The 27,339-nt window shown below is 35.2% G+C and overlaps 1 protein-coding gene across 7 annotated transcripts in view; it reads left to right on the forward strand.

Moving 5' to 3' along the window:
• EXOC1 (exocyst complex component 1) overlaps positions 1 to 24,231 on the forward strand; it is a 52,910-nt gene extending 28,679 nt beyond the window's left edge. For 4 of the 7 annotated variants that reach the window (XM_020892159.2, XM_020892163.2, XM_020892161.2 and 1 more), the window contains 10 exons: positions 2,807 to 2,912; positions 7,017 to 7,061; positions 8,350 to 8,513; positions 9,084 to 9,191; positions 10,570 to 10,646; positions 11,164 to 11,392; positions 15,050 to 15,233; positions 17,456 to 17,655; positions 20,055 to 20,249; positions 22,696 to 24,231. In XM_020892159.2, the coding sequence (XP_020747818.2) occupies positions 2,807 to 2,912; positions 7,017 to 7,061; positions 8,350 to 8,513; positions 9,084 to 9,191; positions 10,570 to 10,646; positions 11,164 to 11,392; positions 15,050 to 15,233; positions 17,456 to 17,655; positions 20,055 to 20,249; positions 22,696 to 22,848 (1,461 nt within the window). In that variant the 3' untranslated portion in view covers positions 22,849 to 24,231. The remainder of the gene's footprint in view (positions 1 to 2,806; positions 2,913 to 7,016; positions 7,062 to 8,349; positions 8,514 to 9,083; positions 9,192 to 10,569; positions 10,647 to 11,163; positions 11,393 to 15,049; positions 15,234 to 17,455; positions 17,656 to 20,054; positions 20,250 to 22,695) is intronic. The other 3 variants (XM_020892162.2, XM_020892165.2, XM_020892166.2) reach the window with 1 other exon arrangement.
• Positions 24,232 to 27,339: the final 3,108 nt, after the last annotated feature.

Below are 27,339 nucleotides of genomic sequence, written 5' to 3' on the forward strand. Positions count from 1 at the left end.
GTGTATTGAAAAAGAAGGTGATTTTCGGTAGTCTGCTCAAATCACTGTTTTAAAAATAGCAAAATAGCTGTTTTGAGACTTTAAATTGCTTGGGTAGTAGTGTGCACTTAATTTGGGTATTGGAATGCAGTCTGTTATATTGAGTGAGTTGAGTAGAAATCTAATGAAGATTTTATGAATTGTAAGTTGGTCAGTCATTTACATTGATTTCCAGTGATCAGTGTTTTTGTGATAATTTAAAATTCAAAGAATGAGATTCTGAAAAGTAAAATAGCTCAATGAAATAGGAATAATTTTAGTGTCTGTTTAGCTTTAGATTTGCTTTTAAAGTTACACACAAAGGTCACAGGAAAAATTTTCCTATTTAACTTTCCTTACGGAGAATCTGTGGGAAATGTATGTGGCAAACAAATTGGAAAAAAGAAGGCTCTATATTATGTTTCATCCAAAAATTTTTTATAAGGACATATCTATCTATAAAATATCTAAATATATATAAATATATCTAATATGTTTATATATATTTATAAAATAACTTAAAAATCAATAATGAACTATGAGTCAGTATACAAATAATTTAAGTGATATACCTTTGAAAGTTACATCTGATGTTTAAAGCAAAGTAAACTGTTCTAAAACTGGATGTGTTTGAAATTGAAGTGTAGATTTCATGACAAATTTAAAAGAATAACTAGGCATAGGAGTTTTTCTGCTGTGGATTTATTTAAATTTAGTGAAACTCTACATAAGACATTTAACATAGGATTTGGAAAAATACATGGTCTCCCACTGTTGATTCTTCCGTAAGGGTATAAAATATTTTTGTATGATAGTAAGCATAGATGATGAGGGAATGAGTTTGCATGTTAAATAATAGATGTTTTCGTTTAAACTAGAATAAATTTTGTTTTTTAAAAATAAATTATTTGATTATGAAAACTGTAAGATGTAGTAATTAAATTCTTATGAGAGTAACCTATTTTGGGCTAATTTAATACCCCATGCTGGCAAGGTATGATAAAACTCAGTGTCCTACTTCAATGTCATTGATCCTGTCTATTGGTATAATAATTTTTGAAACAGCATGGCTTTATGGAAGATGAGTTAAAAGATTCCCTTATTCTTTAGCACTGTAATTTTACCCTTAGGAAATTATTCCAAGGAAGCAGTTCATTAGAGATGAAAAGCTTATTGTAACATTGTCTATCACAGCAAAACATCAAAACCACTTATGTAGTGTGTGTTAGGAGGTTGGTTTACTAAATTGTGAACATCAGCAGAGCATAATACTGTGCAGTCATTAGCATATGACACTGGAAAAGCGCGATTGTGCTGACCCAAACACCCAGTATAGTATGAATGCAGCTATGTTTAAAATACATGAAAGGTAATGTGTAAATTACCGTTGGATCATTGAAAAAGCAAGAGAGTTCCAGAAAAACATCTACTGCTGCTTTATTGACTATGCCAAAGCCTTTGACTGTGTGGATTACCACAAACTGTGAAAAATTCTTCAAGAGATGGAAATACCAGACCACTTGACCTGCCTATTGAGAAACCTGTATGCAGGTCAGGAAGCAACAGTTAGAACTGAACATGGAGCAACAGACTGGTTCCAAATTGGGAAAGGAGTACGTCAAGGTTGTATACTGTCACCCTGCTTGTTTAACTTATATGCAGAGTACATCGTTTGAAATGCTGGGCTGCATGAAGCACAAACTGGAATCAGGATTGCCAGGAGAAATATCAAAAACCTCAGATAAGCAGATGACACCACCCTTATGGCAGAAAGTGAAGAACTAAAGAGCCTCTTGATGAAAGTGAAAGAGGAGAGTGAAAAAGTTGGCTTTAAACTCAACATTCAGAAAATGAAGATTATGGCATCCAGTCCCATCACTTCGTGGCAAATAGATGGGGAGACAGTGGAAACAGTGAGAGACTTTATTTTTGGGGGCTCCAAAATCACTGCAGGTGGTGATTGCAGCCATGAAATTAAAAGAGGCTTGCTCCTTGGGAGAAAAGCTATGACCAACCTAGACAGCATATTAAAAAAACTGAGACATTACTTTGCCAACAGATGTCCATTTAGTCAAGGCTATGGCTTTTCCAGTAGTTATGTATGAGTATTGGACTCATACATATGAGAGTTGGTATGAGAGTTGGACTGTAAAGGAAGCTGAGCACCGAAGAATTGCTGCTTTTGAACTGTGGTGATGGAGAAGACTCTTGAGAGTCCCTCGTACAGCAAGGAGATCCAACCAGTCCATCCTAAAGGAGATCAGTCCTGAATATTCATTGAAACGACTGATACTGAAGCTGAAACTCTAATACTTTGGCCACCTGATGTGTAGAAGTGACTCATTTGAAAAGACCCTGATGCTGGTAAAGATTGAAGACTGGAGGAGAAGGGGACAACAGAAGATGAGATGACTGGATGGCATCACCGACTCAATGGACATGAGTTTGAGCAGGCTTCGGGAGTTGGTGATGGACAGGGAAGCCTGGCATGCTGCAGTCCATGGGGTTGCAAAGAGTCGTACATGACTGAGCAACTGAACTGAACTGAATGTATAAAAGTGAAAATGTGAGTGTGATTATTCAACTTCATATTTTTACAAATTGTTAATATTATGATTCCAGTTCAGTTTTTTTAAAAGATGGAAATAGCCTTTTTGTGTCCTATGAAGTGCATCAAATATTTTAAGACCACAAAATTCAAAACAAGCACAAAGGATATGGGGGGATTGAGAAATGGAAATTGTTATATTTGTTTTATTAATGAGTATGTGTTGTTTTCACTTTTAAGAATTACATGGATTATTTATCACGACTCTATGAGAGAGAAATTAAAGATTTCTTTGAAGTTGCAAAGATCAAGATGACTGGCACAACTAAAGAAAGCAAGAAGTTTGGTAAGCTTAGGCACCTCAGTCCCCTTGTTTTCTCTTCTATTAAAAATTATTTTATTTGTGACACATAATTTTAAGACTTTTAGGCAAGGTGGAAGGAGATACAATAGAATTAGTAAAAGAATAAATCTAATGCATTGGTTTGATTTATAAGTTTTTCATGGAACAAGTGTGTCTCTAAATCCTTATTTTTACTAATTAAAATTCTGCAGTATGTGAACTTGACAGCAATTGTATATACATGCCATGTCTAATAAAAGTACAGTGCACCTCATATCCGCAGACGCGGAACCCACAAATATGGAGGACCAACCATGGGACTTGAGCATCCATGGATTTTGGTATCCACGACTGGTGCTGGAACCAACCCTGCACAGATACCAGGGACAACTGTGTACAGTCATAGAAGCAGCAGTTGGCCAGAGAATGAAGTGCAGTCTGGAGAGAAAGTACTAGATTAAGAGACAGATGTTGGAAGTTCAGTTTCTGATTTCCTAAAAGACCTTTTATAACAGTTGGAGGCAAGTCTGTGATCTCTTAAGTCATTGCACTCCACAGGGAAGTGAAGTGATTCCTGGCTTCTTACTTGTCACTGGCTATTTTGAATCAAAAAGAAAGTTGCTAAGTGTTTTCTCCCCTGTGAAGGGGCTATAAAAATGTCACCAAAATTTCTCCTGTAATTATACTTTATTTTTCCAAAGAGTTATTTTTGAAACAAGAGGGGTTTTTGTTGCTTCTGAATATGTTAAATAAACAAAAAACTTGATTTAAAAGGATAACCAGTGAAAGTATCAAGTTGCAAGGAAATGATTTGCCGAGGCCACATTCTGCTCTTGCATGTACCCATCTCTGGACTTCTTTTTGGATGGAGTTCTGTGCCTATTGGAGTCAAAACCTGGCCTTAAATGGCTACAGTGTGTCCTCTGTGTCTGCATAGTTCCCCTTTAGAACCATGAGTTTAGCATTTGCTTGTTGAAAGGAGCCTGTGCCCTGATTGAAATTGATAGCTCATCTTTCCATTCTTTTCTTTAGGACAAAGAAGACTATCTTTAGTAGTGGGTAATTAATTATTTTGTGATTCACTGGTTTGTGGTTGTTTTTTTTTTTTTTTAATACAACACTAATATATTGGTGATACTAGTTCAGATTTTTTAAATGGTTTGAATCTGTGTATTACACTTTGGTAAAGATACTGATAAAAATATTGGGACAATAGGCTTTTGGAAACAAAAATGCTAACTCATCCTAAAGGTTACTTGTTCTTAAACGGTGTGTTTATATCCTTGTTAATGTTTCACCATGGATATGTTAAATCAGTTTTTCTTTTTAGTAAACAACATATTAATACAGTTACATGTTTAATGTTTTCATTTAGTATATTTGTCATCACTTGTTACTGCAGTTAAAGGGAAATCTTTCTAAAACTACCTCCTTGGGAGGTTATTAATGCCACTATCATAATATTAATTTATCAAGCTTAAGATTCTCATTGAGATAAATGACATAATTGGAATATAATTTAAATCAAGTACAATACTATCTTAATGTTATCATTGCATTAACCTAAAACCTTAATTTTTTTTCTTATTCCTTGAAGTTCTTAAATTATCTTGTTAAAAAATTTTTAATTAACCTAAGACAAGTTTAGAAGATACTTTTAAAACAGGGTTAAAATTACATCTCTCATATGTATCTATTAAGTAGTAAGAAATAGGAGAGTAACCAAAAAATTATAGTTTCTATTACTTTGATGTTATCAGTTACAAGAAAAGAAAAACTAAATAATAAACAATTCAGAGGATAAAAACTATTTTGTTCATCTTTGAAAATGTAGCTTGTTGGTCAACATTTAAAAATAAATTTCAAGTTAAATACAAATGACTTCAGAAGTTCTAAATAGGTAGAATGTAAACTTTTTAAAGATACCTTTTCAAGGATTCAAATTATGTTTAAATCAGTTCTTAATAGTAATTACAGTTAAAAGAGAAACCTAAAACTTGGGGAAGATAACTTTTCAATGGATCAAAATTAAGTAATTATGAATAAAATTTTAAATTTGTTTTGTTTTTTCCTTGCTCTAAAAATGCTGCATCCGAGATACTAATAAGAATAGAAAGTCAGCGGCGGGCAGTAAAAAAAAAAAAAAAAAAAATAGAAAGTCAGATTGAATGTATTTTACAAAAGGAAATTGTGTATAGTCATAGAGATTCAGGGGAATTCTCTCTTTTTGAACCATTCTTTACTCAAGTCTTTAACATCTACTTAGTTTAGATAATTTAAAATAATGTTAAAATACCAGTAAAGTACTTTTTCTTTGTGGTAAGGTTTTTATAAAATCTTTGCCTTTTTAAGGTCAGAAGGTTTACCCTGATATTTTCAGAGGTGTGGAATTGTCCTCCCAAGATTGATACTTCGGTGTTCTGTTTTTCTTTTGTATTCCTCAGATGTACTTAATGAAAAGACAGGCAAAGGATATTTAGTAATAATTTTTTAAATTGCCCATTTTTTTTCTTTTTACTACTAAGATAAGACACACAACTATTAGTTGAGTCCATTTACATAATAACTTTCTTATCTTTAGTAATCCAAAACTTAAAAAATGATACATCAAACACATTTTTTTCAGTGTTTCTCCACTGAAATTAAGAAATCTTGTTGACTCCAAAGGGAGTCTTGAACACAAGACTAAATTCAGTCCTGAGTGGAAGATTCCTTCAGTAAATGTTTATTAATTACCTATTACATGATAATCGCTGCTCGATACTGAGAATGCAGCAGTGAGCAAAGACCCTACCCTCTTGATGCTTATACTCTAGCAGGAATTGTTTAAGGATATTTAAAATTTACCGAAATATTGTTACTTCTTGCTGATAAATAATATAGACTTTTTTATGAGCCCAAATAGGGCACTAGTAGTATTTATTAACTACTTTAAAAAAAGAAAAATATATGCAGAATTGGGCATTGCTCTGAAACTGGTGAACTTAGTAGAGTGACACCTTAAGACCGCCAGAAGGTACTGTTCAGATTGACAAGCTAGTAGCTCCAGTGCATCCCTCCCTCCTGGTTGCTGTAATGTCCAGCCTTATCATTTCATATTCCTTTAAACTTCAGGCAGACAAGGCTGGGAAAATTTACACGTTTTTGGTGTGGCAAATTAGTAGTTTATACTCGAGCTTTTGCCTAGCAATAGCAACTATCACTATCCCTGTTTGGCAGGAGTTGACACCTTGTTTTCTATTTCTTAAATAGTTCTAGAGTTATATTCATTAGTTTTCTGTTTTATTCTATAATTTCTTTCTTTGCCATTCAAATTAGATTCTCATTTGGGTTTAGAATGTTTCACAAAACGATCTCTACAATTAATCTAACAAATACTAAAGAGAGGTTTTAGATAAAGGAAATACCAAATGACCCTGAAAGAGCTCCAATTCCCACATTAGACCTGTCTCTCAGCTTTACCCTTCTACCTACCCATCTCCCATTAATTAGTATTTTGATACATATGTTTTATTCTCAGTGTTCACAGAGCCAGCTAAGTTACTAAACAGTTTAGCTTATTATTTCTAAAATGGTTTAAAAACTCCACTCATAATTTTTTTTATCAGAGGGAGTATAAAGTTATTTAGTACAGTGGAGATTCCTTCCAAGAGCTTTCAGTGAATACAGGATTGTTAATGCATTTAATGTATAAATGTGCAACTTCATTCTACGAAATTTTCACTGTATTAAATTATTTACTTGAACTCTGTTTTCTTCAGAAATCAGAACTTGGAAGTATAGTCTTTAAATTTAAGTACATCAGCTTAGGAGACTTAAAAACATCATTTAAAAGTGTGGGGGAGTTTTACAAATGTAGATATTTTTACCTGAATATTTGCATAAAATAGTACATTAAAAGACTAGTAAAGTTTTTTCTGTCATGTAATTTCTCAAGCAGTAGCTGACCAACTAAACATATGTTGCATCTCTTGTTACTTGATGCTCATGGTTCTTTGCATGTGTCTTTTAAACTAGAGCTTTAACTTCCTCTTGTGCATGGTTTGTGCAAATTGCAGTTTATTAACTTGTCTTTGTCTTTGATGCTTGCAACCTAATCCATCACAGCTACACTGCCTCGAAAAGAAAGTGCTGTCAAACAGGAAACAGAGAGTGAGTATGCTTAGTGTATTAGTAGGTATTCTCAATGCATGTTTGTTTAATGTCTTAGAAACTAGTTATTTATCTTGAAAAAAGTTACACCAGAAATATTGATTGCTCTGGGTTGCCAGGTTTTGGCCAGAAAGAAAACCAACAGAAAGGAAGTGGTATGACTACATCCAAGAAATATGTGGTATGGTTAAACATGTATGGTGGGTAGTCAGAAATTTATAAAAAGTCTTAACCATTATACTTCTGTTTTCAGGCTGTGTTTAGAAACTATAAAATTTCTTGTACGTATGGTCAGATTTTGCATAATGAAACCAAAGTTTGTCTCTTACTAACTGTATATCATACTTTTTTTTATCACTTATTATTTGTCCCTTCTGACCATCAGCGAATAATACAGGTTTAGCTGAGAAATAGTCAAGAAGAATAAAAATGTTTTACTGTTTAAATTTAATTCTGAATAAAAACATCACATTTTCTTGTAAAAATAGAATCCTTTAATAGTTTGATGTATGTAGGATATTGTCCAGACATATTGTTCTCATTTTTCCTCATAGCTATGATAGATACCTGTGTTTATATACCTAAACTCAGATGTCCCATATTAATATAGTTAACTATGTATGTGTTATGTTAGTTGTATTTTAAATACAGCAAGTATTCAGGGTTTTGTTTTTGTTTTTTTTCCTTTTCATTTTGTTTAGTTTTTAAAAGAACTCTAATCAATTCACTTGCTGAAAAAACAAGAGTGTCTCGAGTTCAGGAATGTATTGAGTCATGTGTAATTGACGTTTTTAGTAGGACAAGAATAATTGAGTGTTAGTAGTTTCATATGGTTCAGCCTAATATGTTGATTTAATGTAGAGGCAAATAATATTGGAATATGGCAGTTTTTTTCTAGAAATACAATCATTATGTTAGCTAGTATTCTAGGGGGTCGTTGACTTTCATCCATAGTCATGTCTTCTGAGTGGAAAAGAAATCCTCATCTACTTTAGAAAAATCATCGGACAACTGTGATGAGACTGGGCAGGGCACAGTGTGATCTTTAAGATCCCTTTCAATCTTATTCTGTGATTCTGTATGATTTCACCTATCTTTACATAGGCTCAGAAGTAGAACACAAATCTTAATGAAAGAGAAAGACACTCTACATCCTCTTCATGTGGCAGAGTTGTGCCCTAACCCATATGAGCCTCAGAAGAGCAGGACAGCAGAAGGGAGCCCTGATTTATGCCATGAACCTTTTATTCGTGAAGGTCACAGCTTTTAAAGGTTTATCATTTCCCAGGTCTTCACGGGAGTTCCGGGAAATTAACCGGATCTACTTCCAGTCTAAATAAGCTCAGTGTTCAGAGCTCCGGGAACCGCAGGTCTCAGTCATCTTCCTTGCTGGACATGGGAAACATGTCGGCCTCTGATCTCGATGTCGCCGACAGAGCCAGATTTGATAAGGTAAAATAAAATGACGCATGTTTCTTAAACATTACTGTCAGTTTTCTAGCACCAGTTTGTTATTGCTTTAATTGTGTTCAAAGATTTGGGCTCTATTGGCCCTTTTAATTAACCATGTCTTACTTTCCATTTCTAAATCTGAAAAAAAAAAAAAAATACTGGTCAAATGGCAACTGAAATGTGATTCATCAATTAAATGACATAACAGCTTTATTAAAATTTGTTATAAATCATAAAGAGCTTGCATTGTCAATCCAGTTATTTGAGTGACTACAAAGAGGAAACAACTTTTATGAAGCTAAATTGTTTAAATAAAAAGTTTTATTGCTATGTTCCTCTTTCCAGATTCCAAGTGAATAATTTTTGTCAGTTTTGTTTTAGGTATGTTCTGACCCTGTTATGTCTCATTAATACTGCATTGTCCTGTCAATCTTGGAAGTATTTGTTTGGGGGATTCTATTAAGATTATAGATAAAGCTTCCCTGGTTGCTGCAGAAAAGTGATTAAATGTGGAATGTTATTTTAAGCATTTTGTTCAGTTCTTTGTAGAATCATTTTGGTTTTCTTCAGATCTTTGAACAGGTACTGAGTGAACTGGAGCCCCTGTGTCTGGCAGAACAAGACTTCATAAGTAAATTTTTCAAACTACAGCAACATCAGAGTATGCCTGGAACTGTGGTATGGGTGACATTTACTTACTAGCTCATATTTATGATCTATATCATAATTAGCCTAATCAGTATGTTGTCATAATTTCAATATCAGAACAGAAAGAATTTACATTGAAGGATTTTTAAAATAATTTTATCATATAAGATAATAAAAAAAAAGGATAGGGTTTGGGCATCTAATCTAATATCCTAGACTATCTTAGGCCTAAACATTCTCCAAATTGATGAGTGGGGGAAATGTCTGAGTTTACTTGGCAAAAAATATTTTTAAAAAGCAAATTTATTGTTTTAGTGATCAAGAAAAAGTAAATAGAAATAAAAAATTAAAAAATGATGTTTTCATGTATATTTGTTGTTATTTAGTCACTAAGTCATGTCTGACTCTTTGCGACCCCGTGGACTGCAGCCCACCAGGTTTCTCTATCCATGGGATTTCCCAGGCAAGAATACTAGAGTGGATTGCCAGTTCCTTCACCAGGGGATCTTCTCAACCCAGGAATTGAACCCGTGGCTCCTGCATTGGCAGGGAGATTTCTTTACTGCTGAGCCACCAGGGAAGCCCCCATGGTCTTAAAAAATAAATGAAAGCAAGCAAGAAAAATATGGTGAGGCCTCATATCAGAATCTTTCTTATGGCTCTCTTACCATGAGACCATAAGCTAATTATTTAGTCCCTATTTTTCCTCATCTGTGTAATGGGTATAATAATGCCTGTTGAACATGGCTCTCTGGTGGCATAAATGTAAGAAAATAAAATGAGACATTTGCTAGAGTATTTTAAAGAACTTAAAAGCACAATGCAAATCGAGTGTTTTTTTTAAAATTAAGATGATCTTTAAAAGAACTAACATATAAAAACAGTGCTCAAATGACTGAGAAATTAAGTCTTTCAGATGGTTAGGGGATTTGTTCTTGTAGATGGTATTGCTAGTAAATTTGTTAGTTTCTGTAAGAACTTCTGACAGCATTTTTTATGCTCAGGTTTTATTAGAATGATTGATTTTATTAGAATGATTTTAATTTTCAAAATTCTCCCTTGAACATGTCCCTAGATACTTTCAGCTTTTTGTTAAACTGTCCCCTCGCTCCTGCACTCCCTCTGAGTCTGCTCTACCTTTCTCTCCCGCCCCACCCCCACACGTGCTCACAAGCAAACACAACCTCTCATTCTGAGATAAAATCTGAAAACAAAGCTTCTCCTGAACATTCTGAAACAACATATTAAATTATATGGTTTCATTGATAATACTACCTTTAAAAATTATTATTTCTCATCATACATTCTCTCCTAAGAATTTTAAGACTGAGCAGGCTATTGCTATATAAACTAAACTAGTCAATTTGTTAGTCTTTTATTATGTAAAGTACCTGAATAATTTTTGCAGACTGAAGCAGAGGACACAGATGGAGGAACGTTGTCACGGCAACATAATGCTGGCACACCGCTGCCTGTTTCATCTGAGTATGTGTTTGTTACTATCTGTTGTTTATTGTGAAAAAAAAGTAAACTTTCAATTGAGCAGGAAGGAATGTTGCCCAGTGAGGAGTCCACATTGCTGTCCATAGCTGACAACACTCAGAGCACCGATCTGTGTGCCCAGTGTGTTATAGAACTTCTCAGTGAAGTAAACTTGGTCCCCTTTATGGCTCTTCAGCTTTTCTTTGCTCTTGTAATCACACAAATGCAGTCAATTTTGATGTTTGCTGGTAGGAAGTAGCATTTGAATTGTGGTGTATTTCTCAGAAATCATAAAGCACATTTCAGGACCCAGTTCTACAAAGGACGTTATTTTGAGTGATAAAAGTGCAACCTCAAAAAAATATGTTTATATTGGAAAGCATTCTGGAATAATTAACTATTTGGACAGTGTTAGTTGATATATCAAATTTTAGTCATTTGTGTATACCGATTGGATTAAAGTTAAAGGTGAATACACCTGAAGCTTGTACTAACTTTTCTGTTTTGTATTTCTAAACAGGAAAGATATGATCCGCCAAATGATGATTAAAATATTTCGCTGCATTGAGCCAGAACTGAACAACTTGATTGCATTAGGAGACAAAATCGATAGCTTTAACTCCCTTTACATGCTGGTCAAAATGAGTCATCATGTGTGGACTGCACAAAACGTGGACCCCGCTTCTTTTCTGAGTACTACATTGGGAAATGTTTTGGTGACTGTCAAAAGGAACTTTGACAAATGTATTGTAAGTTGGGTATTTTTTTTTCAGTAACTAGAACTCTTAACCATTGCAAAGTATGTGTGTGTGTGTGTGTGTGTGTGTGTTTAAAAGACTTCTGGCTTTCCACCGGGGGATCTACTGTTCATATCCCCCAAGCCTTGCAGCAGGGTATTGGCTGCAATATACAGGAGCAGGTTAGTTGGATGGTGCTGTGCCAAGTTGTGTCCCGTCTACACTGAATCATGGCCAGTCCTGGAGTAGCTGACACAGAGGCAGCAGCGATTACACTCGAGACCCACTAAGTAACTGAAATCCCAGTTGACCAATTAGTGACCATAGGTTTAATGAAACAACTGAAACTTGAATTTATTGTTCTTCTTCTTTTAATATTACAATAGGATAATTAATATTTGGATTATTTTAATTGATTAAAGTATTTTTTTCAATTTAATAGCTTTAATCATATTGCTTTAAGAATAAATTGTTCTAATGACAACTTTTGGCAGTTATCATTTTTCTCCTTCTAATAGGGAAAAAATCATTAACTTTACTTTTTCTGTTAGGTTTTAGTAAGCTCATAGATATGAACAGGATTGGGCCAGGTTCTAAAAACAGTTTCATTTTATTAATATATTTAGTATTAATATGTAAAAATAGATATTCATCATCTGAATTATTCTACTATGTAACCTCTAAGTTAAATCCAGTGCTTGAATAGGCATAGAATAATGAATGAGTGAAAGTTGCTCAGTCATGTTTGAGTCTTTGTGACCCCATGGTCTGTAGCTTGCCAGACTCCTCTATCCATGGAATTATCCAGGCAAGAATACTGGAGTGGGTAGCCATTCCCTCCAGGGGATCTTCCCAACCCAGGGATCAAACCCAGGTCTCTCGCTTTGCAGGCAGATTCTTTACTGGCTGAGCCACCAGGGAAGCCCATAGAATAATGAGAGAATAATAAAAATATTAAGGGTAATTAAAATCCACATCATCTTTTATACTTTTAAAAATAATACTTACTGATTTCTGAAAGTTTAAAAGCCATCCATAGAAACATAAATGTCACCTCAACAGACTTTTTAACCCTCCTTCCCCACCAAATGATTGCACTGGCATTTGAAATATTATGGAATTTGGCCACTTATCCTCTTCCCTGCCCAGCTTTCTTCAGAAGTGATGATAAACCTGTAAGGTCTGATTGTAAGCTGATTGCCAAAAGAAAATAAAGAATTACTAAAGTCTAAGATAATGAGTCCCATGTGACATAGAATAAGAATAGCTAGAACATTAACCATGAGAACACTGTACGTTTTTAGAATATGAAGATTTTCTTGCTCTTATCAGTGAATAAAACTAGTATATAAAACTTTAATATAATACCTCTCAATCCAGTTGAATGTAGTTGTTATAAGTGTAAGATATAATAGTGTCAGGGAGATGTAGACATGGGTTCAAATGAAGTGCTTAGCACATTGCCTGGTGCAGAATAAGAGCTTGTCATTAATTGCTTGTAATGGTGATGGTGATGATGATGACGACAGTAATGAAAGTGAAGTCGCTTAGTCATGTCCGACTCTTTGCGACCCCATGGACTGCAGCCTACCATGCTCCTCCGTCCATGGGATTTTTCCAGGCAAGAGTACTGGACTGGGTTGCCATTTCCTTCTCCAGATGATCATCCCGACCCAGGGATCGAACCCAGGTTTCCCACATTGTAGGCAGATGCTTTACCATCTGAGTCACCAGGGAATAATAGTAGTAATTAGTAATAGTTTGCTGAAGAATGTTCATATTACTCTCAAAACTGGGAAGTGAAGAAATTTAGTAAAATTAACCTAGACAAAGGTATAAAGTCATGTTTTTTTCCTGAATTGCATGTATTTCTAAAAGATGGACCTTTTGTCACTAAAGGGAGAAGGATGGTTCCTTCTGTTGGTTGTCATCAATCTGTTTCTTAATTTAAATCAAGTCTTTTCACAGTTCTGTGTGTGCTCAGTAAGTGTTACATGTTTTGGTACTTGGGACAAGATCTGGACCTAAAGCATACCTTGAAAAAGTAGTGAATGGTTCTCTGTGTATTGAGCCAAAGAATGAATGTCAGACGACTGCAAAAAGTGGAATAGATGGCATCTGAGTTTAGTACTTTCATTTGGTGGCCAAGCCCAAAGTGTTCTTCAAGGAACAGGGCTAAAAAGATTGGCCTGCCAAGAACTAGGGATAAAATTAGAAACATATCAAGTACTACCAACCTGGACACTGCACTCCAGTACATTTCTTACCTGCATTTACTTTGCTCTTCAGGATTCTTCACACTATAGTGATGTGGTTTTGTACCCTTTAACCTTTGAAAATGGTATGGTCTGGGTGTCTTTTCCTCATTGTATATTCTTGCCTTCTTTGTCATAGATTAATTAACTGTATAAGGATGGGTTTATTCCTGGGTGCTCTGTTCTGTTAATCTACATGTCTGTTTTTGTACCAGTACCATATTGTTTGATGACTATAACTTTGTAGTATAGTTTGAAATCAGGGAGCATAATACCTCTGATATTGTTCTTCTTTCTGAGCTTGCTTTGGCTATTACGATCTTTTGTGTTTCTATACAGGTTTTAGAATTATTTGTCCAATTTGGATTCCTTTTATTTATTTTTCCTGTCTGATTGCTATGTCTAGGACTTCCAATACCATATTGAACAAAAGAACGGTTACTTTTCTAATTTCTACATGTCATATGGTTTTCAGGTTATACCCCCAGAATCTCAGCACAATGAAATTTTAGGTAGGAGTTGAAAATGATGCAACACTTTGGCAATGTACTTCTTACTGGGAATAGAACTAGATCCCCTGGAAGTACACAGAATCATAATTGATTATTTTGAACCAAAGGGTCTATATTCTGTCTATATGTCTATTTGTTACTTTGTATCCATCTTACACAAGTACTTTGCTATACTGATTTAGAGTAAATGACTAATAGGTACATGGAAAACTATATAATGCAAATCCACAGTAGAAGTATCTGTTCTCCTCTGTTCTCATACCCCCAAAACATAGAACTTCTCTATCCAAACAAATTTTAGGCTGATGAGATTTGGAAATGGTTGTGGTTCTCAACTTGACTATATAGACACCAACCAGAAATAATCTTGAGATCCTGTGTGTGCTCTGGTATCTGCTCTGCCGCAAAATGGGCAATCATTATATACTTACCTTTTATAAATGATAGAAGTGTTCATTGGTTGTTTTTACTTTAAACAAAGACCTGAGGTTCACAAGCTTTGAATGCATTTTGTTTTGAATAATTTGGATTTTTTTCCTTGATTTTAGTTTCTTAAATAATATATATGTACTTTTTAACCTATAAATGATAGAAGTGTTCATTGGTTGTTTTTACTTTAAACAAAGACCTGAGGTTCACAAGCTTTGAATGCATTTTGTTTTGAATAATTTGGATTTTTTTCCTTGATTTTAGTTTCTTAAATAATATATATGTACTTTTTAACCTCTAGAAATAGTTTTTCTTAGTTATCCATATTGTATTAATCTTTGATTAGTAACTGTCCAAAATGTTCTAGGTATTAAATTACATCATGCCTTTGTGGTATATATATTTACTTTTAATTGTATATTGTCTCTAAGTTGCTTAGCTATTTTTTTCCCTTGCTTTCTGCCTAACTTTAGAGTAACCAGATAAGGCAAATGGAAGAAGTAAAAATCTCAAAGAAGAGCAAAGTAGGAATTCTCCCGTTTGTTGCTGAATTTGAAGAATTTGCTGGACTTGCAGAATCAATCTTTAAAAATGCTGAGCGACGTGGAGATCTAGATAAAGCATATACTAAACTTATCAGAGGAGTATTTGTTAATGGTAAGCTTTTGTTATATTATGAAGAAGTTTTTGGTGGTGGGTTTCCTTATTTCTGGTATTTTTGGTCAGTTGTTTTCATTATTTCTGATTAAGTTAGAAGTTGGGGACAGATGTGTTCATTATTTTCCATAGTCTATAGTCTTTTTTAAAAGTTTTCTGAAATTAAAGATTTCTTAAATTTGGGAGTTCTCTGGTGGTCCAGTGGCTAAGACTCCACCTTCCCAATGCAGAGAATCTGGGTTCAATCCCTGGTCAGGGAACTAGATCCCACATGCAGCAGTGAAGACCTGGCACAAGTAAATAAAAAAAATATATATTAAAAATAATAATAATAATAAATATTTCTTAAATTTGAAAAACAGTATGTAAAACCCTTTTGTATTTACCAGGAACTACTTATATTTTAGGGTTCATATGGGCTATCAGTATGAAAAATTGAAATTCATTTTTTAAACACAAAAGTGACCTTGTGGCTTACATTCGCATTTTAGCAAGAGTCTTCTTGAGCTGATCAACAGTGATGTCTGCATGTGTGCGTGCTTAGTCACTCAGTCATGTCCGACTCTTTGCAACACCATGAACTGTAGCCCACCAGGCTCCTCTGTCCATGGGATTCTCCAGGCAAGAATACTGGCACGGGTTGCCATGCAATCAGCCAGGGGATCTTCCCAACCCTGGGATCAAACCCAGGCCTCCCACATTGCAGGTGGTTTCTTTACCGTCTGAGCCACCAGGGAAACTCAAGAATCCTGGAGTGGGAGCCAGTCCCTTCCCCAGGGGAGCTTCCCGAGCCAGTTATTGAATCTGGTCTCCTGCATTGCAGGCCAATTCTTTACCAGCTGAGCTACCAGGGAAGCCCAAATTAATGCTAAGATAGTGTAATTCATCATCTTCCTATGTCAGATCACACAGTTAAGTTACAGAAACAGTGTGGATGTGTTTAATTTGAAATAAATGACCTGACTGCATCAATTCAGGAATTTTTAAAACTAAAAAAAATGACAAAAGTAGAATTATCTCAACAGTTATAGATAATGCATTTTTGGTGGAAACAGGTTTAGGTGAAAGATGATAAATTATATGATTGAATGTTTACATGGTTGATATTTCTTTTAAAATTCAAAGTAGCTTTGCTTTGTCTGATTGTAAAGTAGTATAGGCTCATTACATACCCCCCAATATCAGCAAACTGACTTTAAAAATCAAGAAGAAAGTAAAGGTAATTTGTAATCTCATCATACAAAGGTAACATTTAATTTTTACCTGTGTGAACTTTTCAGTATCTCTCTCTCCCTGGCATATATGCCCATATTGTGTGTTCTGTAATTTAAAATGTTTTTCACGCCTTACACCCTGTTTGGAACCTGCTAGACTCTGTGATTCTAGTGTTTGTCCTTGTCTCCTGATACAGATAACCGTATTCACTTTTAATGATTACATAGAATTCCATCTATCATTGCTTATTTAGCAGATCTTCTGTTAACAGGCATTTGGTTTGTTTCCAGTTTTCTGTATATTTCTGTATATTGTCCAATCATTTCCTTAGGATCAATTATTAGAAATAATTACTGGGTCAGAAGTTTTGTGTCTGTTGAGTTTCTGCCAAATAACCACACAGAAAGATTATACCTGTTTGGTCCTTTGAGCGTTTGGTGAAAGTTTCTGTCACATCTGCCTCGAGACCCAGTATTTCTCAGTATTATCAGTCTTGTTATCCTTTGTTAACCTAGAAGGATATACATCAGTTTTCCTTATGGTATGTTTTACTGTGTAAGTGCTTCCAAATTATATGTTAAGTTTATTCATCTCTCTCTTTATGACTTCTAAGTTTTGGGCCATTCTTAGAAAGTTCATACTACCACAGAATTATTTCTTTAATTAGGTTTATTTTTCTTAGTACTTACAATTGCATTCATTTATTTGCCTTTGACATTTTAAGCACTTGAACAATTTAGAATTTGTTTGGCTAAAAGATGTGAAATAGGAATCCAAATTTAGCCATATATATATATATATATATATATATATATATGACTGTTTTAGAATGATTTTTTATTTAGGTTTAGGTAGATCCTTCAATACAGTGTGTTTTATTTGATTAAGTCCAGAAATGTGCTTATTTCTTAAACTTATAAATGAAAAAAATCATGTAATTTTTCCATAGCTAAATGTGGTCATATTCATACCAGGTCATCGTCACATTTTTTCCATTTTTGTTTTAGTGGAGAAAGTAGCAAACGAAAGCCAGAAGACCCCCAGGGATGTCGTCATGATGGAAAACTTCCACCATATTTTTGCAACACTTTCTCGTTTGAAAATCTCATGTCTAGAAGCTGAAAAAAAAGAAGCCAAACAAAAATACACAGATCACCTTCAGTCTTATGTCATATACTCTTTAGGACAACCTCTTGAAAAACTAAATGTAAGCATATTTTCATTCAGTATATTTTTTCTGGTTTTGAACCTGCGTTTAGATGTGAGTAACACAACAGACATTTAAGTTTGCTCATTCATTGGTGCAGGAGGATAAGGAAGGATGGACTGGGATATTGAAGCTGCTCAGACACTGCTAGATGTTTTATATACATTATTTCTTTTAATTCTTGTAAACGATGATGTGGGGTAAGATAGTATTATCCTTGTTTTACAAATGAAGAAACTGAAAGTAAATAAAAAGTTGTAATAATGGACAGGTAGCAAAGCAAGGGGATTAACCATAGGTTTAACCTTTTCCGTTACACCAGCATTCCATTTCTTACCTTGTAAATGGCTAACCTTTATCCCTAGCTCAGATGAAGATTTTGAAAATTCTATCAAGATAAAAAGAAAATAAAAAATTGTTTTATTCATTGCCTTTTCTTTATCCTTCCTTTCTTGACTTGTCATTCCCCAGAGCAAATCTGATCTTTAAACATGAGAAATGGTAGTTTTAGAGAACTTTGCAACATGGTAGAAGCTTAAATGGACCCTTATAACAAATTATGTCCACAGTGTGAGTAGTCATCTATGTTTTGAAGTTAGAGTCAAATAAAAATTGTCTATCTGTTGTCAGAAATTCAAATGCAGGACCAGTGCCTTGTAAACTGAAGAACAGACAGATATTCCTGTAGGGTAAAGGGTCTGTCTCAGACCTAAAGCCTGCATGATACGTAACTGCAACATAAAGGAACTTCCTTTGAAATCAAATTTAGAGTAGAAACATTGATAAATCCTTTATTATTTAACATTGTTATAGAAGCTCTAGCCAATGCAGTAAGACCAAAACATAAAGATATATGAAAAGAGAATCATACTGGAGTGGACTGCCATTTCCTTCTCCAGGGAATCTTACCAACCCAGGGATCAAATCCGGGTCTCTTGTGTCTCCTGCGTTGGCAGGCGGAGTCTTTGTGACTGCGCCACCTGGGAAGCCCTCAGGGTTATAATTACCTGTATGTAATATGTTGAGGTTATTTTATCTGGTAAAGTAAAATAGGTTTTTTAACCTAGTCAAGATATATATATCAAAAAACAATTTGTTTCCTATATGTTATAATAACCAATTAAAAATCTGTGTAGAAAAAAAATAAAAAATTTAAATCTGTGTAGAAAAAAATTTTAAATATCCGGAACAGATTTATCTAGAAAATTATTATTAAAAATGTAATAATTTAATGAAGAATAAATAAATAATTGCTAAGAAAATTTTAGAGAATAGTAGAGAAGGGATTTGACTTGTCAGTATTAAATCATGTTGTGCTCAAGTAAAGACTTGCCAATATGCATGTTAAAAAACCAATTACACTTAAAAGGCAACCTGAGAAGAATATTTATAATGGCACAACAGTCAATATACTTAATATAAAAGATCTTTTTAAAATCAATCAGGAAAGCAGTAAGATCCCAATATATAAATGGGTATGGGTTCTGAATGTACTTACTGAGCATATGAAAAGCAGATAAACTTCATTTCTAGCTGAAGAATATTGAAATAAAATGACAAATAAACCTTTCTTACCTTTTTTTTTTTGGCTACACCACTTGGCATGTGGGATCTTAGTTCCCCCTCCCCGTCCGTCCACCGGGGATCCAATCCATGCCCTCTGCATTGGAAGGGCAGAGTCTTAACCACTGGATTGCCAGGAAAGTCCCCCTTTTTCACTTTTTCGAAATGACAAAGTTTTTTTTTAATTATGATAATGCTGATGATAGTATGATAAGATAAAATAGTGTCATATACTGCTGACAGAAATATAAAGTAATTGAACTTTTCTGGGAAGCAATTTATGTATATGAAGAATCTTCAGAATACTTAACAATTACACTCCTCAACTGAGGAATTATAGTCCTAGAAATTTATGCTGGACAGTCATCAATAATGTGGGTAAATACCTATGTATGAAAGTTATTTATAGCTGTATTTATAATAGATTTTGTTTTTGATGAATAGATTTTGCCAACTTCAAGAGAAAAAAATAAAAAATATTAAACACTTAATACTGGAGGAATGAATAAACATAGTATAGTCATTGGATGGAACATGATGCAGCCATTAAAATTTATACTTTGGGAAAAACATAAAATACTAAATGAAAAATATAGCATACAAAATCAATCTCATTTTCATACTCACACATCAAAAGACTAGAGGGAATTCTAGTCTTTTGACAGTGCTTATCTCTGAGTAGTGTGATAATAGCTGATTATTACTTTATCCTTTATATTTTCACACACTGTCTGATTTTTACACTGGATATATACAATTTTATATCAGATTTTTTTTTTAATTTAAGTGGTAATGAGAGCCATTCTTAGCCATTGTTTCTTCTCATTTCCTTGAAGCATTTCTTTGAAGGTGTGGAAGCTCGGGTAGCGCAGGGCATAAGAGAGGAGGAAGTGAGCTATCAACTTGCGTTTAACAAACAAGAACTCCGAAAAGTTATTAAAGAGTATCCTGGAAAAGAAGTGAAAAAAGGTCTCGATAACCTCTACAAGAAGGTTGATAAACATTTATGTGAAGAGGAGAACTTACTTCAGGTATGCTTTAGTTCTCTTAACCTACCTAGATTGCACATCCTTATATATATCTATTTTCCCCTAAATATTCCTCTAGAAATGCTATACATTTTCTAATTTTAGTGCAGGAGGAAAGCGCCATATAAAATGCAGACAAGATTAGTAAATTGTGAGGAAGAAAGGAATATTTATACAAGTTTATATGGCTATCTCTGTATTTTATATTTCTGTTGTATCGTTTTGAGACATTAAGTTGTTTGCTTTTGTTTGGGGATGGGTTTTTCATTACTTTCTGTGTTTTGTTTTAGTTTGGAGGGTAGTAAGGGGATGGGATGTGGAGTGATTCTGAGCGTGGGAGCCTGGATATGGGTTCATAATCTGCCTCCAGGTAAAACTGCCTGGTTTGGAGCACGTTAGTTCACCTCTCTGAGCCTCAGTTTCCTTATTTGAAAAGCAGAAATAATACCTGTACTCTGTAGGTGGGCACTAATATTATTGCCATTGCCATTTTATACATGTGAAAATCAGAGCTTGGAGAGGTAGAGTAATGTGACCATGATCCCATAGCTAATGTATGATAGAGTCAGGTTTAAACCTCAGCTAGAGATGAGTAAGAATTACTCTTGATTTTAGCATCATGGAAGGCTTCATGAAGGAAAGCATTTATGTTAGTCTCTGGAAGTCAGGTACTAACTTAACAGATAAAATAGAAGTGGCATTCCCAGTGGAAGAAATACTGTGAGCTAAAAGATGAGAAGCAAAAAGTGTAAGTAAAGCTGTTTAGTAAAATAGTCTTAAGCTGACATTAGGAATTTAAGATTTGTGACATTTAGGATTTACAAGGAAAAATCCTAGAAGAAGGCACTCTTTGAACTGGCAGATAGAAATGGTGTTCATTCATAGTACCCACCCTCACCAGGTTGTCGTGAGACTTAAATAGAATAATACATACATAAAGCACTTTGTACTGTGCTGATATGAAATAAGTCGAATAAATGTAACCTATTGATATTACTAATATGTCAGTGTGTGTGTGTCAAATTCTGTCTTGATAGTTGTCTAAAATTTATTTTCTTCTGGGACTGTTCATTCGTTTACTTTTTTTTTACTGAAGTATAGTTAATTTACAGTGTTGTGTTGATTTCTGCTTATATCTGTCAGCATTTTAGTTTCCACTTCTAAATTATAGATTCCTTTGATTGCTCATGGTTAGTCTGACTCTTGTTGGTGTCCTCCATGTCATCAAGAAGTGTTTTGCATCCTTAATTTTAGATAAATTAAACTTTCATCTGCTGTGAAATTTCATTTAATCCTTAGTCTTATTTCATACATGGTAGTGCATAGCCACATCTATGTTAGATATTGGAACAGATATAATGTCAGCTAAAATGTAATAAACATTACTGTGTCAAACACTGTTCTGAGCACTTTACACACATTCACTCATTTAATCTCATTTGAACCTGTGAGGAAGGTATTATCACTACCCAGTTTACAGATAAGGGCCTTGAGGCACAGAAGAGTGGTGTAACATACTCAAGGTCACTCAGAGTTACGAATCTTGCTTCAGGATGTACATTCTTAACTGTTGTTGTTCAGTCACTCAGACCTGACTCTCTGACCCTATGGACTGCAGCACACCAGGCTTCCCTGTCCTTCACTCTCTCCCAGTTCAGTTCAGTCGCTCAGTCGTGTCTGACTCTTTGCGACCCCATGGACTGCCCAGAGTTTGCTCAAATTCATGTCCATTGAGTCGATGATGTTACCTAACCATCTCATCCTCTGCCACCGTCTTCTCTTCCCACCCTCAATCTTTCCCAGCATCAGGGTCTTTTCCAGTGAGTCGGCTCTTCACATTAGGTGTCCAAAATATTGGATCCTTAACTTCAGCATCAGTCCTTCCAATGAATATTCAGGGTTGATTTCCTTTAGGATTGACTGGTTGGATCTCCTTGCAGTCCAAGGGACTCAAGAATCTTCTCCAGCACAGTTCGAAAACATCAGTTTTTTGGCACTCAGCCCTCTTTATGGTCCAAGTCTCACATCTGTACATGACTACTAGAAAAACCATAGTTTTGACTCTACAGACCTTTGTCAGCAAAGTGAAGTTTTTGCTATTTAATATGTTGTCTAGGTTTGTCATAGCTTTTCTTCCAAGGAGCAAGCATCTTTTAATTTCATGGCTGCAGTCACCATCCACAGTGATTAATTATTATGCTATCCTGCTGCTAAGTCACTTCAGTCCTGTCCGACCCTGTGCGACCCCATAGACGGCAGCCCACCAGGCTCCCCCGTCTCGGGGATTCTCCAGGCAAGAACACTGGAGTGGGTTGCCATTTCCTTCTCCAATGTGTGAAAGTGAATTAAGCTATCCTAAATGCTTAGAATATGTCTTGACAGTATTTCTACATTCTTGTTATATATTGTTTCCAGTTGTAGTTTAGTGACTCTCATTTTCATTTTGTAGGTGGTGTGGCACTCCATGCAGGATGAATTCATTCGCCAGTACAAGCATTTTGAAGGTTTGATAGCTCGCTGTTATCCTGGATCTGGTGTTACAATGGAATTTACTATTCAGGACATTCTGGACTATTGCTCCAGCATTGCACAGTCCCACTAAACCTTATAAAAGAAGAAAAGATAAATGAAAAGAAACACTCTGAGTACACCAGACACTATTCAAAAATACCAAGCAACCATTTTGAGAACTCAGATTTGAATTTTTATGTATTAATGTCAGATAATTGGGTAATGTGTGCATGCTCAGTTGTGTCTGACTCTTTGCAACCCCATGGACTGTAGCCCACCAGGTTCCTCTGTCCATGGAATTTTCCACGAAGAATACTGGAGTGGGTTGCCATTTTCTTCTCCAAAATGGATAATACCATACCACTTATATTCAAGAGCAAAACTACCAACCAGTGTGGCAGTTTTATTCGCCCAGTAGGTTGTGTACTAACTTAAAGCATTTATCTCATCATAAATGCCTTTATCATTTTTCTATGACTAAACAGAAAATTTTCCTTTATTGTCTCGCTTCTTGTATTTGAGAGTGGTTATCCTATATGTAATTCATTGAGAGTTCTTCAGCTTTCAGTAATTCAGTATTGGTTACAAATCATGTAACTACTAAAATACTGTATCAAATTTTTCCTTCTGAATAACTAATGTGTATATGGATAAGGCTCTTGTGAAGATCAGTTGTAAACTTGAATTTTGAGGATCATGTGATTCTGTGTAACAGTCTGAAATACATTTTCCAAAAAGTTGAAATGTGGTAATATTATTCTTAAATTTATCATGTGCTGTCATTTGTGTGAAAGCAAGTCCTTATAAAATCAATATAGAAGAATTATTACATGTCATTTATCATAAAACATAGTCAGTGGTACTCAGTGAGGACTGAATCACTGCCATAAAGAGACTCGTGTCCTTAATGCATAAACACAAAGACCCTGTCAGTGCAGCGGCTTCACTTTTTTGACGTTTATTTTACTTTTGGTTACATCAGGAGCCTCACTGCAGCCTGTGGGCTTCTCTCTAGTTGTGGTGCTCAGGCTCAGGTCCCAGGCATATGGGATCCCAGTTCCTGGGCTAGCGATCAACCCGCATTCCCTGCACTGGAAGGCGGATTCTTAGCCACTGGGCCGCTAGAAATATCCCTCAGTACAGTTTTAATAGCAAAAAATAAGTCAGTCACGGAATATATATCATATGATTCTATTAATATAAAAGTTCAAAATAAACAGTATTTACAGTTACAAGTGTGGTATAACTGAGAAAAAGCAAGGAAATGATTATAAAATTCTAGAGTGATTAGGGAGCAGGAAGGGAAGATTATGGTATCTAGCAGGGGCAGGATTTTAAAGGTATGTTATTTTACTGAAACTGGGCAGCGGCTACATGGATTTCATTGTACTATGATACTTGATACCTTACATATACCTTATAAATCTTATTTTATGTTACCTCAACGTTTAATTTAAAAACAAAATCAAACTCATATGTGTGTGTATATATTCTTTATTGACATAGGAAAAAACCTTAACATTTGTAGATGATCTGGAGACAAAGAAGATCCGAGGTTGGTTGGATTGCTCGAGGTTCAAGCCAAGTATTTTCAGAGCTGATATTCCACACAACAGTGACCTCCCTCTCAAGAATGTTACAGATATAGATATATTTAAACATCTAAAGACCAAACACTGTCTAATGTTTCTGTTAACAGACCAAGGTTAATTTTACCTGAGGTGGTATGGCTCTTATTTAAAGAAAAGGCAGCTAGCAAAATACTTATTAGAAAAGAATCCAAAAAAGTAAGCACCTCACATAACAAAATTATCTAAATAACTGGATAGAAATTTTGAGAAAGTAAGATGTACATGAGTCCTATTAAAGATATACATTGGTTAATTAATATGTCTCAGTTTATATTTGTGTTAGTATCTGTTTATTCTAAGGAATTAGAAACTAACAGTTTAATACAGCTTTTCAAAATTAAATAAGATATTTTGAATGAAGAAAGAAAAGGTAGTGGATGACTGATCAGCTACAATTTTCTAGATCTTAGAGATATGTAATATTTTGTGCTACAGATGGAATGAGAAAAGAGCAACACACGATAACTTAGAGAATATAAAGAAATGAAAAAGTGCTGAGAAAGCAAAAATGGCTATGCCAAGAAGGTTAAATATACAATGGTGTCTAAGAAGTAAGATTATTAATTCTCATAACTCTATGTTCTGGGATCCTCTGCATCTGCAAGTCCCCAACTTTAATGTACATATGAAACAACCAGGAATCTTATTGAAATGCAGGTTTTGTGTGATCTAAGACTGCATTTCTAGCAAGATCCCAGGTAATATCAATGCTACAGGCCTATAACCCACAGCTGAAATTGCAAAGTTTTATAGTGGTGTCAGTTCAATTCAGTCGCTCAGTCATGTCTGACTCTGCGACCCCATGGACTGCAGCACACCAGGCCTCCCTGTCCATCGCCAACTCCTGGAGTTTACTCAAACTTATGTCCATTGAGTCGGTGATACCATCCAACTATCTCATCCTCTGTCTCCCACTTCTCCCACCCTCAGTCTTTCCCAGCATTAGAGTCTTCTCCAATGAGTCAGTTCTTTGCCAGGGTGGCCAAAGTATTGGAGTTTCAGCTTCATCAGTCCTTAAAATGAACACCCAGGACTGATCTACTTTAGGATGGACTGGTTGGATCTTGCAGTCCAAGGGATTCTCAAAAGTCTTCTCCAATACTACAGTTCAAAAGCATCAATTCTTCGGCTCTCAGCTTTCTTCACAGTCCAACTCTCACATCCATACATGACCACTGGAAATACCATAGCCTTGACTAGACGGACCTTTGTTGGCAAAGTAATGTCTCTGCTTTTTAATATGCTGTCTAGATTGGTCATAACTTTCCTTCCAAGGAGCAAGCATCTTTTAATTTCATGGCTGCAATCACCATGTGCAGTGAATTTGGAACCCAAAAAACAAGTCTGCCACTGTTTCCACTGTTTCTCCATCTATTTGCCGTGAAGTGATGGGACTGGATGCCATGATCTTTGTTTTCTGAATGTTGAGCTTTAAGCCAACTTTTCCACTCTCCTCTTTCACTTTCATCAAGAGGCTCTTTTTTTTTTTTTTAAATGGTTATCAAAGGGGAAAGACAAATAGTTTTGGGGTTTTTTTTCCATTTATTTTTATTAGTTGGAGGCTAATTACTTTACAATATTGTAGTGGTTTTTGCCATACATTGACATGAATCAGCCATGGATTTACATGTGTTCCCCATCCTGAACCCCCCTCCCACCTCCCTCCCCATCCCACCCCTCTGGGTCTTCCCAGTGCACCAGCCCTGAGCACTTGTCTCATGCATCCAACCTGGACTGGCGATCTGTTTCACACTTGATAATGTACATGTTTCGATGCTGTTCTCTCAGATCATCCCACCCTTGCCTTCTCCCTTAGAGTCCAAAAGTCTGTTCCATACATCTGTGTCTCTTTTTCTGTCTTGCATATAGGGTTATTGTTAGCCATCTTTCTAAATTCCATATATATGTGTTAGTATACTGTATTGGTCTTTATCTTTCTGGCTTACTTCACTCTGTATGATGGGCTCCAGTTTTATCCATCTCATTAGAACTGATTCAAATGTATTCTTTTTAATGGCTGAGTAATATTCTATTGTGTATATGTACCATAGCTTCCTTATCCATTTGTCTGCTGATGGCATCTAGGTTGCTTCCATGTCCTGGCTATTATAAACAGTGCTGTGATGAACATTGGGGTGCAAGTGTCTCTTTCAGATCTGGTTTCCTTGGTGTGTATGCCCAGGAGTGGGATTGCTGGGTCATATGGCAGTTCTATTTCCAGTTTTTTGAGGAATCTCCACCCTGTTCTCCATAGTGGCTGTACTAGTTTGCATTCCCACCAACAGTGTAAGAGGGTTCCCTTTTCTGCACACCCTCTCCAGCATTTATTGCTTGTAGACTTTTGGATAGCAGCCATCCTGACTGGCATGTAATGGTACCTCATTGAGGTTTTGATTTGCATTTCTCTGGTAATGAGTGATGTTGAGCATCTTTTCATATGTTTGTTAGCCATCTGTATGTCTTCTTTGGAGAAATGTCTGTTTAGTTCTTTGGCCCATTTTTTGATTGGGTCATTTATTTTTCTGGAATTGAGCTGCAGGAGTTGCTTGTATATTTTTGAGATTAATCCTTTGTTTCTTCCTTTGCTATTATTTTCTCCCATTCTTAAGGCTATCTTTTCACCTTGCTCATAGTTTCCTTTGTTGTGCAAAAGCTTTTAAGTTTCATTAGGTCCCATTGGTTTATTTTTACTTTTATTTCGAATATTCTGGGAGGTGGGTCATAGAGGATCCTGCTGTGATTTATGTCGGAGAGTGTTTTGCCTATGTTCTCCTCTAGGAGTTTTATAGTTTCTGGTCTTACATTTAGATCTTTAATCCATTTTGAGTTTATTTTTGTGTATGGTATTAGAAAGTGTTCTAGTTTCACTCTTTTACAAGTGGTTGACCAGTTTTCCTAGCACCGCTTGTTAAAGAGGTTGTCTTTTTTCCATTGTATATCCTTGCCTCCTT

This window comes from Odocoileus virginianus, chromosome 29, assembly GCF_023699985.2.
Source record: "Odocoileus virginianus isolate 20LAN1187 ecotype Illinois chromosome 29, Ovbor_1.2, whole genome shotgun sequence".
In the NCBI taxonomy this organism is placed as follows: Eukaryota; Metazoa; Chordata; class Mammalia; order Artiodactyla; family Cervidae; genus Odocoileus; species Odocoileus virginianus.